Source organism: Coregonus clupeaformis, unplaced genomic scaffold (assembly GCF_020615455.1).
Source record: "Coregonus clupeaformis isolate EN_2021a unplaced genomic scaffold, ASM2061545v1 scaf0087, whole genome shotgun sequence".
Taxonomy (NCBI): domain Eukaryota; kingdom Metazoa; phylum Chordata; class Actinopteri; order Salmoniformes; family Salmonidae; genus Coregonus; species Coregonus clupeaformis.
Window position 1 is genome coordinate 77246 of NW_025533542.1, and position 12167 is coordinate 89412.

The following is a 12167-nucleotide window of genomic DNA, read 5'->3' on the forward strand; positions in this document are numbered from 1 at the left end:
AAAAAGACAGAAGTAAAAGATACTAGCTTGATCACACGCGGTAGTTGATTACTCTCGTCTATCGCGTCTACATGATCACATGTCTGACGACACTAAGGCGGAAGCGGGAAGAAAAAAATAAACAACCAGTTTGTTTCGTATTCTGAGCTTTTTTAAGAGCACTGCTATATACAATGGACGTGGTGGTGAGTAGATAACAAAAAACTCAAATATAACGTGTATAATGTTTCGAAGGTGTGCGTATGTTTTTTTTTATCACGCATAAACCCTCAAACAGACCTATTGCAGGGGGGTGCTCAGTTCAGCGGCCAGTTCTAAACAAAGCAGCAGTTTCCTAGCCTGGTGGAAGCAGTCTACTCGATACGTTCGCCATTCTATTTCACTTCACATAAGTGAAGTAGCTAGAAAGGTCAATGCAGCGATCATGTTTGTTCCACCAGGCTAGCAGTTTCCATCAATGAATATGTGTAGATGCTCAGGCATGATGTAGAATGAACCAGAATCTGGGCTTACAAAGGAGTCGTTGAATATTGCGATTCTCCTTTAAGCCCAGGAAGCAGCCATTCAACATGCTATTCACCATTTTTTCAAATTTAATAATGTTAAAATATGTTCGAAGAATGGAGTTTCGCTGAGCAACTATCGTCATTACTGGCGTTCCGGTCGGTATGTGCTTCGAAAAAAGTACAAATAGTAATAATTATATGTAACCAAAAAATGTTATTGTCTGGAAACAATCGTAGTTTTTGAGTAAGTGTGCATGTGCCAAATCCACCTCTGTTCTCTTCTCTCTCAGGAGACCAAACTCCCAGGGTCCCCTGGGCCCGAAGGTATACATGGAGACCAAGGAACTCAGACCCTGAGGGTGGTGAAGCAGGAGGACTGTGGGCCCCTAACAACGTGCCTGAGTTCTGCCCATGTGAAAACAGAAGAAGAGGAGGAAGAAATAGGGGGTGTGTCTCACCCAAGTCAAGGTACTCTTGCCTTCCCTTTTCTTAGTGATTTGTTTATTTACAACTTACACTGAATTAGATATTGTGTGTTTCCTTCAGGGCTCTTCAGTGTCAAGAAGGAGGAAGAGGAAGAAGCCATAGTATATCTTATACAGCCTAGTGAGTACAGCATCACAGAGGAGCTACCATGGTTACTAATCCTTACAAGCATTTCGCTACACCCGCAATAACAGCTGCTAAATATATGTATGTGACCAATAAGATTTGATTTGATTTTGATTTTGACCAGAGATTTCCCTGTTCCCTCAGATGACAACCCAAGCCCCACTTCTGACATTACCAGCCACAGTTCTGACGACTCCACCCCTGACAATGGCCCTAGAGCCACCCCTGACAACAACAACCCGCGCCATTACAACAACCCCAGGTCTGGCCCTGCCGGTGGAGGGGCATCAGACAAGGACCCTGCATCCGGAGAGGAAGAGGAGGAGGAGGAGGAGGAGGAGGAGGGAGAGAAGAGGAGCCAGGGACTAAAGGCCACGAAGACCAAAGGAGGTCGTCAGAGGCCGTTCCCCTGCTCTAGGTGTGGGAAGCGTTTATCCACCACTGTTAGCTTAGACAAACACCAGATCATCCACACCCGACTGAGACCATACCCCTGCTCCGCACCAGCCTGCACCAAGAGGTTCTGCTCACCAGCCGAGCTGAGGAGACACACACTCACACACACAGGTTATTTCATTGGGTTCTTCGAAAGTATTTAGCCTGCCTTTCTTTTCAAAGTTCAATCAAATGAAAATCAAGAGTGGGGTTCTAAACCAATCAGGTCAATAAACGTTTTCCCAAAGTTTTGTCCACTTTTGGTTGAATTGTTTAAGGTCATTCTAGTGGACCTTTTAAAAATCTGCCATTCAAGTTCAATAACTTGTGTGTTTTGTGCCCTCCCCCACACAGGAGAGAGACCCTTCCCCTGCCCAGACTGTGACAAGAGCTTCACCATACTGGCTGCTTTAAAGACCCATCAGAGAACACACACGGGAGAGAGACCTTACGTCTGTGAGGTGTGTGGAAAGGTCGGTTATTTTATTCAGCCCTTTTACTGACTGTTGGCTTTTTACTTCTTGTCATGTGATTGTTTTACTGTAAAGAGTGTTGCGATTTTAAAATACATTTGTAGTATTTTATTGTTTTTATGGACCGTGATAGTTGGAACGTAGAGGGGAAACAGAGAGAGACGGGATTCGTCGCCACGAGCGGACAAAACATTAGGAGCATCTGCTCTTTCCATGATACAGCTTTCACCTGATGAACCAGAACACAGGTCCCTAATTATAGAATATCTATGGGGGAAACACAACTCCTGCTCTCTCTTGGACGAGGGAATGCTGTTGTGTCAGGAGGACTGTTATAAATACATCAAAATATCACATAAGTATGTGACTTGTAATTATATATTTTAGATGTTTATATTCATACACAAATGACAGAATGTACAACACAAATGTAGTTTGTAATCCTAGTGGGGTTTTTTCTCTCTCAAAGTGTTCTTTGGATGGATTGTGCAACAGGTGATGGCTATCTTTTTGTTCCAACACCGAATGCACTCACTATCACTTGGTGTATGGAGTAATGTTTGGTTTGGATCTGAAATGGATGTGATAGTAGATGGTGAAAATAGAGATGGTCAGTTGTTGCTCTCCGATCTCATTTCTCTCTTTAATTTGTAGCTGAGTTCAAAGCACATGCTAACGTCTGGCAGCATAACAGTTTCCCACATATTAACGTCTTCATATCAGCTTTGAAGCATCTTTTCAAGAGGAGATCTGGCATTGGAACTGGAGGGTGAGCAAAACCACTATATTGAGCAGTGGAGGCTGGTGGGAGGAGCTATAGGAGGACAGTCTCATTGTTATGATCCCTTATTGATGTCACTTGTTAAGTCCACTTCAATCAGTGTAGATGAAGGGGAGGAGACAGGTTAAAGAAGGATTGTTAAGCCTTGAGACAATTGAGACGCAAGACAAAATATTGAAGTGCCTTTGAACGGGGTATGGTAGTAGGTGCCAGGCGCACCGGTTTGAATGTTTCAAGAACTGCAACGCTGCTGGGTTTTTCACGCTCAACAGTTTCCTGTGTGTATCAAGAATGGTCCACCACCCAAAGGACATCCAACCAACTTGACACAACTGTGGGAAGCATTGAAGTCAACATGGGCCAGCATCCTTGTGGAATTCTTTCGACACCTTGTAGAGTCCATGCCCCAACGAATTGAGGCTGTTCTGAGGGCAAAAGGGTGTGCAACTCAATATTAGCAAGGTGTTTCTAATGTTTTGTCCACTCAGTGTATGTACTCCAGACTCTGGCATACAGTGGGGAAAAAAAGTATTTAGTCAGCCACCAATTGTGCAAGTTCTCCCACTTAAAAAGATGAGAGAGGCCTGTAATTTTCATCATAGGTACACGTCAACTATGACAGACAAAATGAGAATTTTTTTCCAGAAAATCACATTGTAGGATTTTTAATGAATTTATTTGCAAATTATGGTGGAAAATAAGTATTTGGTCAATAACAAAAGTTTCTCAATACTTTGTTATATACCCTTTGTTGGCAATGACACAGGTCAAATGTTTTCTGTAAGTCTTCACAAGGTTTTCACACACTGTTGCTGGTATTTTGGCCCATTCCTCCAAGCAGATCTCCTCTAGAGCAGTGATGTTTTGGGGCTGTCGCTGGGCAACACGGACTTTCAACTCCCTCCAAAGATTTTCTATGGGGTTGAGATCTGGAGACTGGCTAGGCCACTCTAGGACCTTGAAATGCTTCTTACGAAGCCACTCCTTCGTTGCCCGGGCGGTGTGTTTGGGATCATTGTCATGCTGAAAGACCCAGCCACGATTTCATCTTCAATGCCCTTGCTGATGGAAGGAGGTTTTCACTCAAAATCTCACGATACATGGCCCCATTCATTCTTTCCTTTACACGGATCAGTCGTCCTGGTCCCTTTGCAGAAAAACAGCCCCAAAGCATGATGTTTCCACCCCCATGCTTCACAGTAGGTATGGTGTTCTTTGGATGCAACTCAGCATTCTTTGTCCTCCAAACACGACGAGTTGAGTTTTTACCAAAAAGTTCTATTTTGGTTTCATCTGACCATATGAAATTCTCCCAATCCTCTTCTGGATCATCCAAATGCACTCTAGCAAACTTCAGACGGGCCTGGACATGTACTGGCTTAAGCAGGGGGACACGTCTGGCACTGCAGGATTTGAGTCCCTGGCGGCGTAGTGTGTTACTGATGGTAGGCTTTGTTACTTTGGTCCCAGCTCTCTGCAGGTCATTCACTAGGTCCCCCCGTGTGGTTCTGGGATTTTTGCTCACCGTTCTTGTGATAATTTTGACCCTACGGGGTGAGATCTTGCGTGGAGCCCCAGATCGAGGGAGATTATCAGTGGTCTTGTATGTCTTCCATTTCCTAATAATTGCTCCCACAGTTGATTTCTTCAAACCAAGCTGCTTACCTATTGCAGATTCAGTCTTCCCAGCCTGGTGCAGGTCTACAATTTTGTTTCTGGTGTCCTTTGACAGCTCTTTGGTCTTGGCCATAGTGGAGTTTGGAGTGTGACTGTTTGAGGTTGTGGACAGGTGTCTTTTATACTGATAACAAGTTCAAACAGGTGCCATTAATACAGGTAACGAGTGGAGGACAGAGGAGCCTCTTAAAGAAGAAGTTACAGGTCTGTGAGAGCCAGAAATCTTGCTTGTTTGTAGGTGACCAAATACTTATTTTCCACCATAATTTGCAAATAAATTCATAAAAAATTTTTTTCCCTCAATTTGTCTGTCATAGTTGACGTGTACCTATGATGAAAATTACAGGCCTCTCTCATCTTTTTAACTGGGAGAACTTGCACAATTGGTGGCTGACTAAATACTTTTTTTCCCCACTGTAAGTGTGTTGTGATTTTAAATGAATCTTAAATTTGATTCGATCTGAAGGGCTTCGCCCAAACAGGGAACCTGAAATCCCACGAGCGCAGGCACACCGGAGAGAGACCATTCTCCTGTCCCTTCTGTGGGAAGACATTTGTAGAGTCTGGCCATCTGAAGAAGCACCAGCGTATCCATACAGGAGAGAAGCCGTACCACTGCACCAGCTGCCCCATGAAGTTCCCCTCCTCCAGCGAGCTCAGGTAACTCAGGGCCAGTATTCATAAAGCATCTCACAGTGCTGATCTAGGATCAGGGTCAGGATCGTTTTGTCTTTTAGATTTTTATGAATGGACCGAGGGACCTGATCCTAGATCGGCACTCCTACTTTGAGATGCTTTATGAATATGTGCTCAGGTGTTACTCACCTGATAACGTAATAACCACCGGACATTGTAATAAGTTATGTTTTTATCTTGGAAAAAGTTATTATTATGTAATCCGTTAGACAGTTTTATTACGACATCCGGCAATTAAAAAAGAAAACAAATGTTTTACGCTATTGAACGTTATTACATTAAACTGTATTTGCTGTTGTTATGATTCAATGTTGTCACATCTTTTTTTTTAATGTCACAAACCAATTTCCCATCGTGGGATATTCAAGTGAACTACTACTACTACTACTACTACTTAACCAGTGTTCTTGCATTACCTGTTGTTCCAGGGTCCATGAGAAGATCCACAGCCAGGACAAGCCCCACAGCTGTTCCCACTGCGGCAAGGCATTCAGACAGCTGTCCAACCTCAAGCTCCACCAGAGAATACACTCTGACAAGAAGCCTTACGCCTGCTCCTACTGCGAGAAGACATTCCGCGCTCAGGGGACCTTAAAGGTACAACATAACTATACAGTTTAGGATTTTTTTCAGTTACACAACACAATACTGTGTTTACAATATGCTGAAATTCTTATTAATTAATACATGTATATTTTGTATTTTTACTTTAAAGGTGCACCTGAGGACTCACACAGGAGAGAGGCCTTACCCCTGCTTAGACTGTGACAAGTGTTTCATCACGTCCTCAGAGTTAAAGGTACACCAGAGGATTCACACAGGAGAGAAGCCCTTCTACTGCTATGACTGTGGGAAGAGTTACTATCAGCTGAAGCAGCTGAAGGAACACATGAAGTTCAACCCGGACCACAGCACCACACGTAGCGGACTCAATAATATAGAGGACGAGGACAAGCTCTACTCTACGTCACGCCATGATGATGATGATGATGTAATGTCCTGATGGTTTTTAATGGAATGTTTATAGATAAAAAAAATTGTTGGCTAGAAACAGACATTACATGACAGATATATTTACCCTCCTCAGTGATGCCATCGATCACATTATTGGAAAGTGTCACCATTGTTTTAAAATAAATAACATTACTTTGCTAGCACTCTACTCGTTCCGTGATGATGACGTCATGGTGCCCTCCTCAGTGGTGATGTCAACATTTCTATCTGAATGGGTCTCCTGAGTGGCGCAGTGGTCTAAGGCACTGCATCGCAGTGCTAACTGTGCCACTAGAGATCCTGGTTCGAATCCAGGCTCTGTCGTAGCCGGCCGCGACAGGGAGACCCATGGGGCGGCGCACAATTGGCCCAGCGTCGTCCAGGGTAGGGGAGGGAATGGCCGGCAGGGATGTAGCTCAGTTGGTAGAGCATGGCGTTTGCAACGCCAGGGTTGTGGGTTCGATTCCCATGGGGGGCCAGTATGAAAAATATAAAAAATAATGAATGCACTCACTAACTGTAAGTCGCTCTGGATAAGAGCGTCTGCTAAATGACGTAAATGTAAATGTAAATGTAATGTTGTCATTGCACTGAACAGACACAAGGTCAATGCTCTGTTTGAATTTTTAAGTTGCAGGTAGAATGATCGTTTTGATTAAATGTTTTGAGACATTTTTGAAGTTCTTTAGAAACGGACATTACATGAAAGACAAATGTTATGTGTGTGCATGTGTTTAACCAAGTCTCCATCCACTGTGCTTATGTGTGTAAAGTCATACTGTATATAAAAAAAAATAATCATGACAGCTGTGATGGAAACACGTAGTTTAGATACAATATTATAAATGCCGACAAATCATTTGTTCGTCGACATGGTGGGATCTTTTTGTGTCTGTAAAATTAATTATGCGAGAAATGGCGGTGGAAACAACTATGTGCAAATATTGATATAATAACTGTCATATCGAAGTACATTTGGAGTCACTCAAGCGATGACATGGTGTGTGCTCCACCCACTATGACTCGTCGGGAAAGCATGCAGTTTATTAGGCTACAGATTAAATAAATGATGGTGAACTTCACGGTGTGGTGAAAGTGCAAGGTGATGAGCTTGATGCTCCTTTCCAATACATTTCGAGGGTCTTATTCTGGTGACATGATGATCGATGCTTGATTGCCTTTTGACAAATCAAAATATTCTCGCTCTTATCCATAATCTCATCATGTATTGTAGACTAACCTACCCGCACTATATCTGCGAGCTGTTGGTTAGAGCGCACGGGCCAAAACCAGACTAGGCATATTTGCTATTTAACGCAACAGTTTTTGTTAAATTGAAAATGCGATGGAAACACATTGAACATTCGATTTTTATTCGGTACATGAAAACTTAAGCGGAAAAAGTACATTTTGCGTGCACTACGTCATCACGCACTGATTTTTATTCGCAACAATTCAGTTTGGTGGAAAACACCACTGGTGGGAAAATGCGCATATTTTCTTTATACTGATTCTAGAATATTCGCATGGAAATCTGTCGACAATTGGATGGAAACCTAGCTTATGATGTGAATTGTTTCTCTTGGACAAATCTGTTGGCAATCACGTTTGGGTAAAGGTTACCAATAAACCATGTTAGTCAATACAATTAATCAGTACAACCTACAACCAGTCAATGAAGATAACAGTCATGAAATGAGACAAAATCTGTATGTCACTTTATCTGTTAAAGTAGTGTACCTAGTAACTACAGCCATGTTTTGGAGGGGGAAGCACACCTCAATATCAGTGGAGGCTGGTGGGAGGAGCTATAGGAGGACGGGGTCATTGTGACGGCTGGAATGGAATAAATGGAACCTATCAAACACAACAAACATACGTAAACCACGTTTGACCCCATTCCATTTCATCCTTTCCAGCCATTAAAATGAGACCGTCCTCCTATAGCTCCTCCCACCAGCCCCCACTGCTCAATATAGTGGTTTTGCTCACCCTCCAGATCCAATGCCAGATCTCCTCTTGAAAAGATGCTTCAAAGCTGATATGAAGACGTGAATATGTGGGAAACTGTTATGCTGCCAGACGTTAGCATGTGCTTTGAACTCAGCTACAAATTAAAGAGAGAAATGAGATTGGAGAGGAACAACTGACCATCTCTATTTTCACCATCTACTATCACATCCATTTCAGATCCAAACCAAACATTACTCCATACACCAAGTTATAGTGAGTGCATACGGTGTTGGAACAAAAAGATAGCCATCACCTGTTGCACATTCCATCCAAAGAACACTTTGAGAGAGAAAAAATAAACTAGGATTACAAACTACATTTGTGTTGTACATTCTGTCATTTGTGTGTGAATATAAACATCTAAAATATATAATTACAAGTCACATACTTATGTGATATTTTGATGTATTTATAACAGTCCTCCTGACACAACAGCATTCCCTCGTCCAAGAGAGAGCATGAGTTGTGTTTCCCCCATAGAGATTCTATAATTAGGGACCTGTGTTTTGGTTAATCATAACAGGTGTCTCGGATTTTAACCTTTATTTAAAGCTTTTAATCAAACTGTCCCCTTTTCTTTTTAAGTCACATGGTCCAGCATCATCCTCAAACAATCGCTTTTATTTTTGGTCTAATTCTCATTTCTGGAAAAGGCTTAAAATAAAGATTAAAATCCAGGTGATGTGACATGATAAACCAAAACAGGGCCCAACCCTGTTCCTGGAGCGCTATCCTCCTGTAATCGAACCCTGTTCCTGGAGCGCTATCCTCCTGTAACCCAACCCTGTTCCTGGAGAGCTACCCTCCTGTAACCCAACCCTGTTCCTGGAGCGCTATCCTCCTGTAACCCAACCCTGTTCCTGGAGCGCTATCCTCCTGTAACCCAACCCTGTTCCTGGAGCGCTATCCTCCTGTAATCGAACCCTGTTCCTGGAGAGCTACCCTCCTGTAACCCAACCCTGTTCCTGGAGCGCTATCCTCCTGTAACCCAACCCTGTTCCTGGAGCGCTATCCTCCTGTAACCCAACCCTGTTCCTGGAGCGCTATCCTCCTGTAACCCAACCCTGTTCCTGGAGAGCTACCCTCCTGTAACCGAACCCTGTTCCTGGAGCGCTATCCTCCTGTAACCCAACCCTGTTCCTGGAGCGCTATCCTCCTGTAACCCAACCCTGTTCCTGGAGCGCTATCCTCCTGTAACCCAACCCTGTTCCTGGAGAGCTATCCTCCTGTAACCCAACCCTGTTCCTGGAGCGCTATCCTCCTGTAACCCAACCCTGTTCCTGGAGCGCTACCCTCCTGTAACCCAACCCTGTTCCTGGAGCGCTATCCTCCTGTAACCCAACCCTGTTCCTGGAGCGCTATCCTCCTGTAACCCAACCCTGTTCCTGGAGAGCTACCCTCCTGTAACCCAACCCTGTTCCTGGAGCGCTACCCTCCTGTAACCCAACCCTGTTCCTGGAGCGCTATCCTCCTGTAACCCAACCCTGTTCCTGGAGAGCTATCCTCCTGTAACCCAACCCTGTTCCTGGAGAGCTACCCTCCTGTAACCCAACCCTGTTCCTGGAGAGCTACCCTCCTGTAACCCAACCCTGTTCCTGGAGAGCTATCCTCCTGTAACCCAACCCTGTTCCTGGAGCGCTATCCTCCTGTAACCCAACCCTGTTCCTGGAGAGCTACCCTCCTGTCCCGTAGCTTCAACTACCAGTTGTAACTAACCTGATTCATTTTATCAACCAGCTGGTTATTAGAATCAGGTGCTAGATTAGGGTTGGAGTGAAAACCTCCAGGTTATCATACATTATTCTATATGTACTTCTATGATTCCACCACCACTGCTGCTGTGTGTGGCCTGGTGTTTCTGTAGGCTCTTCTGCCAGGCAAAGCCTTTTCCACAGACAGGGCATGTGTATGGTTTCTCTCCAGTGTGGGTGCTCTGGTGGGCTTTGTGGCTGCGCAGGTCCGAGAACCTCTTCCCACAGTCGGCGCACTGGTGGGGCTTCTCTCCAGAGTGAGTCTGCCGGTGGACCTTTAAACCCCATGACGTGCCGAATGACTTCTTACACTGAGCACACTGGTGGGGTTTGTCTCCCGTGTGCGCCTTCTGATGCACCTGAAACAGAAACATTGAATTACATATTAGAACTTCATTTAATAGGACCTCTGTGGTTAGAAACGCATCCTTCGGTTTCATCAAAATTGAGACAACAGGGCTACGTTCAGTAGCCAAAAAGTTGTCGAACTTTGCGGATAGAAATGCCATGAATAGAGCCGACGAGGTTCCTTATGCTACATGTCAGAGAGGCATGTTTGTTCTAGATAGACTATTTATATCTGATCGTTTCAAAACATTGCATCCTGCTGAACTCGCCCAAGGTTTTCTATTGTACATGGTTATTTGGAGACGCCATAGAAATGTAATGAATCGAACGGGCTTGGAACCGCCAACCCTGGCAATTTGACTGGCAAACTGACCGCTAGTCCACCCATTACGCCATCATTGACTTGAACGGGAACGCCCATTCTATTCATTCTATTTCTATGGGAGACACCTACTGGCCAAGTCTCAGAACTGCATAACAGCGTGACATTTGTAGAAACATTTGTGGTCATACGGCACATCCTTAAAAAGGTGCTGGGCTAATAAAGTCTACATAAACATAACTGAATGGCCGGCCCACTGGACGTAAACATGTCTGACCACATGACTGTAAGTCGCTTTGGATAAAAGCGTCTGCTAAATGGCATATTATTATTATTATTATTATTACTAGCGCTGACTTTATTGAGGAAAAATGTACTTACTATGACTAAGATATGTGGTTGTCTACTGTAAGTGGCTCTGGATAAGAGCGTCTGCTAAATGACTAAAATGTAAATGTAAATATATACGCTTGTCAATACAGGTGGTAATGGGAGCAGATGTAGGCCTTTCTTTCGAGTGATCTATATTTGACACACCTTAAGATAGGCTGAACTGGAGAAGCTCTTCCCACACTCAGAGCAGTGGTAGTAATCCACTCCGGCTAGAACTCTCAGAGCTCTCTTCCGCCCCATCGCTGACATCACCACCCCACTACCCTCCCCCGTCCCATCCCCGACGTCAGCCCCCTCCACGGCATGCAGACGTTGGTGTGTCCGGAGCATTCGGCCCTTGGTGAAGCCCTTCCCGCACACGGAGCAGTAGTGAGGCTTCTCTCCGCTGTGGGTTCTCCGGTGGTCTTTGAGGTGCTGGAGTCTCAGGAAGCTCCGGCCACACTGGGAGCAGTGGTGCGTCCTCTCTGCTGTGTGAACCAAACGGTGCTTGTTGAGGTATTGGGCGCTGTCGAAGCTCTTGCCGCAGTCACGGCAGTAGTGAGGCGGCTCACCGGTGGTGGTGGTGTGGATTGTTCTGCTCTGGTGGATTCTGCGGTGCACGTTCAGTATCCCGGGGCTGACGAAGCTCCTCCCACAGTCGGGGCAGTACAGAGGGGAGTGGTGGGGTTCCTGGGGCTGTTGTTGTTGTTTCTTTGGTTGTTGTTGTTGTTGTTGTTGTTGTTGTTGTGGTTCTTCTGACACAGAGGGACTCTTCCCACTGACAGGCCACTGGTTGCAGTTTCCGTCTGTGTCAACGAAATAACGAGTCTTTGGTTAAATCTGAAGAAATAACAGTACCGTGCTAAGGTTCATACTAGCAAACACTCAATATTGGTTTACGTCCCAATTGGCACCTTATTCCCTTTATAGTGCACTATTTTTGACCAAGGCCTATAGGGCTCTACAGGGAATAGGGTGCCATTTTGGACGTACACATTATCTGTACATACCAGGAAGAATAAAAACCCCAATAGCTTCTTCCTCTTCTTCTTCTTTGACTGCAAAACCACCCTCCTCTTCTTCTTTTTTAACTACAAGAGCTTTGTCCTCCTCTTCCTCCTCTACTTTGACCATGAAAGCATGATCTTCCTCCTCCTCTTCTTCTTCTTTAACTTGTAGAGAGCTATC

General features: G+C 44.6%; 2 protein-coding genes across 3 annotated transcripts; one reads left to right on the top strand and one right to left on the bottom strand.

Annotated features, from left to right (window-relative positions):
- The first annotated feature begins 93 nt into the window (after positions 1–93).
- Positions 94–6461, top strand: LOC121581178 (zinc finger protein OZF). Of its 2 annotated transcripts, none has more exons than XM_041896612.2 (8): positions 94–185; positions 797–974; positions 1053–1112; positions 1263–1685; positions 1908–2026; positions 4951–5144; positions 5609–5777; positions 5896–6461. In XM_041896612.2, the coding sequence occupies exons 1-8, from the start codon at positions 174–176 to the stop codon at positions 6181–6183; spliced, it is 1443 nt and encodes a 480-aa protein (XP_041752546.2). In that variant the 5' UTR covers positions 94–173; the 3' UTR covers positions 6184–6461. The 2 variants fall into 2 exon arrangements, with proteins under 2 accessions (XP_041752546.2, XP_041752555.2); XM_041896621.2 differs by having other exon boundaries at positions 1908–2014.
- A 3435-nt stretch (positions 6462–9896) lies between these two features.
- Positions 9897–12113, bottom strand: LOC121574794 (zinc finger protein 239). Its single transcript, XM_041887412.2, has 3 exons — positions 11990–12113; positions 11145–11785; positions 9897–10296 (listed from the first exon to the last, which is right to left on the bottom strand). Exons 1-3 carry the CDS (start codon positions 12111–12113, stop codon positions 9985–9987), a joined length of 1077 nt encoding a protein of 358 aa, XP_041743346.1. The 3' UTR covers positions 9897–9984.
- Between the last annotated feature and the right edge of the window lie 54 nt (positions 12114–12167).

Coding starts and splice junctions, on each gene's coding strand:
- LOC121581178 (XM_041896612.2), top strand. Junction 2,027..4,950: donor TCTGTGAGGTGTGTGGAAAG/GTCGGTTATTTT, acceptor TTCGATCTGAAG/GGCTTCGCCCAAACAGGGAA. Junction 5,145..5,608: donor CCCTCCTCCAGCGAGCTCAG/GTAACTCAGGGC, acceptor CTGTTGTTCCAG/GGTCCATGAGAAGATCCACA.
- LOC121574794 (XM_041887412.2), bottom strand. CDS start 12,113: ATGGTCAAAGTAGAGGAGGAAGAGGAGGACAAAGCTCTTGTAGTTAAA. Junction 11,786..11,989: donor TGGGGTTTTTATTCTTCCTG/GTATGTACAGAT, acceptor TCGTTGACACAG/ACGGAAACTGCAACCAGTGG. Junction 10,297..11,144: donor CCAGTTCAGCCTATCTTAAG/GTGTGTCAAATA, acceptor TTTCTGTTTCAG/GTGCATCAGAAGGCGCACAC.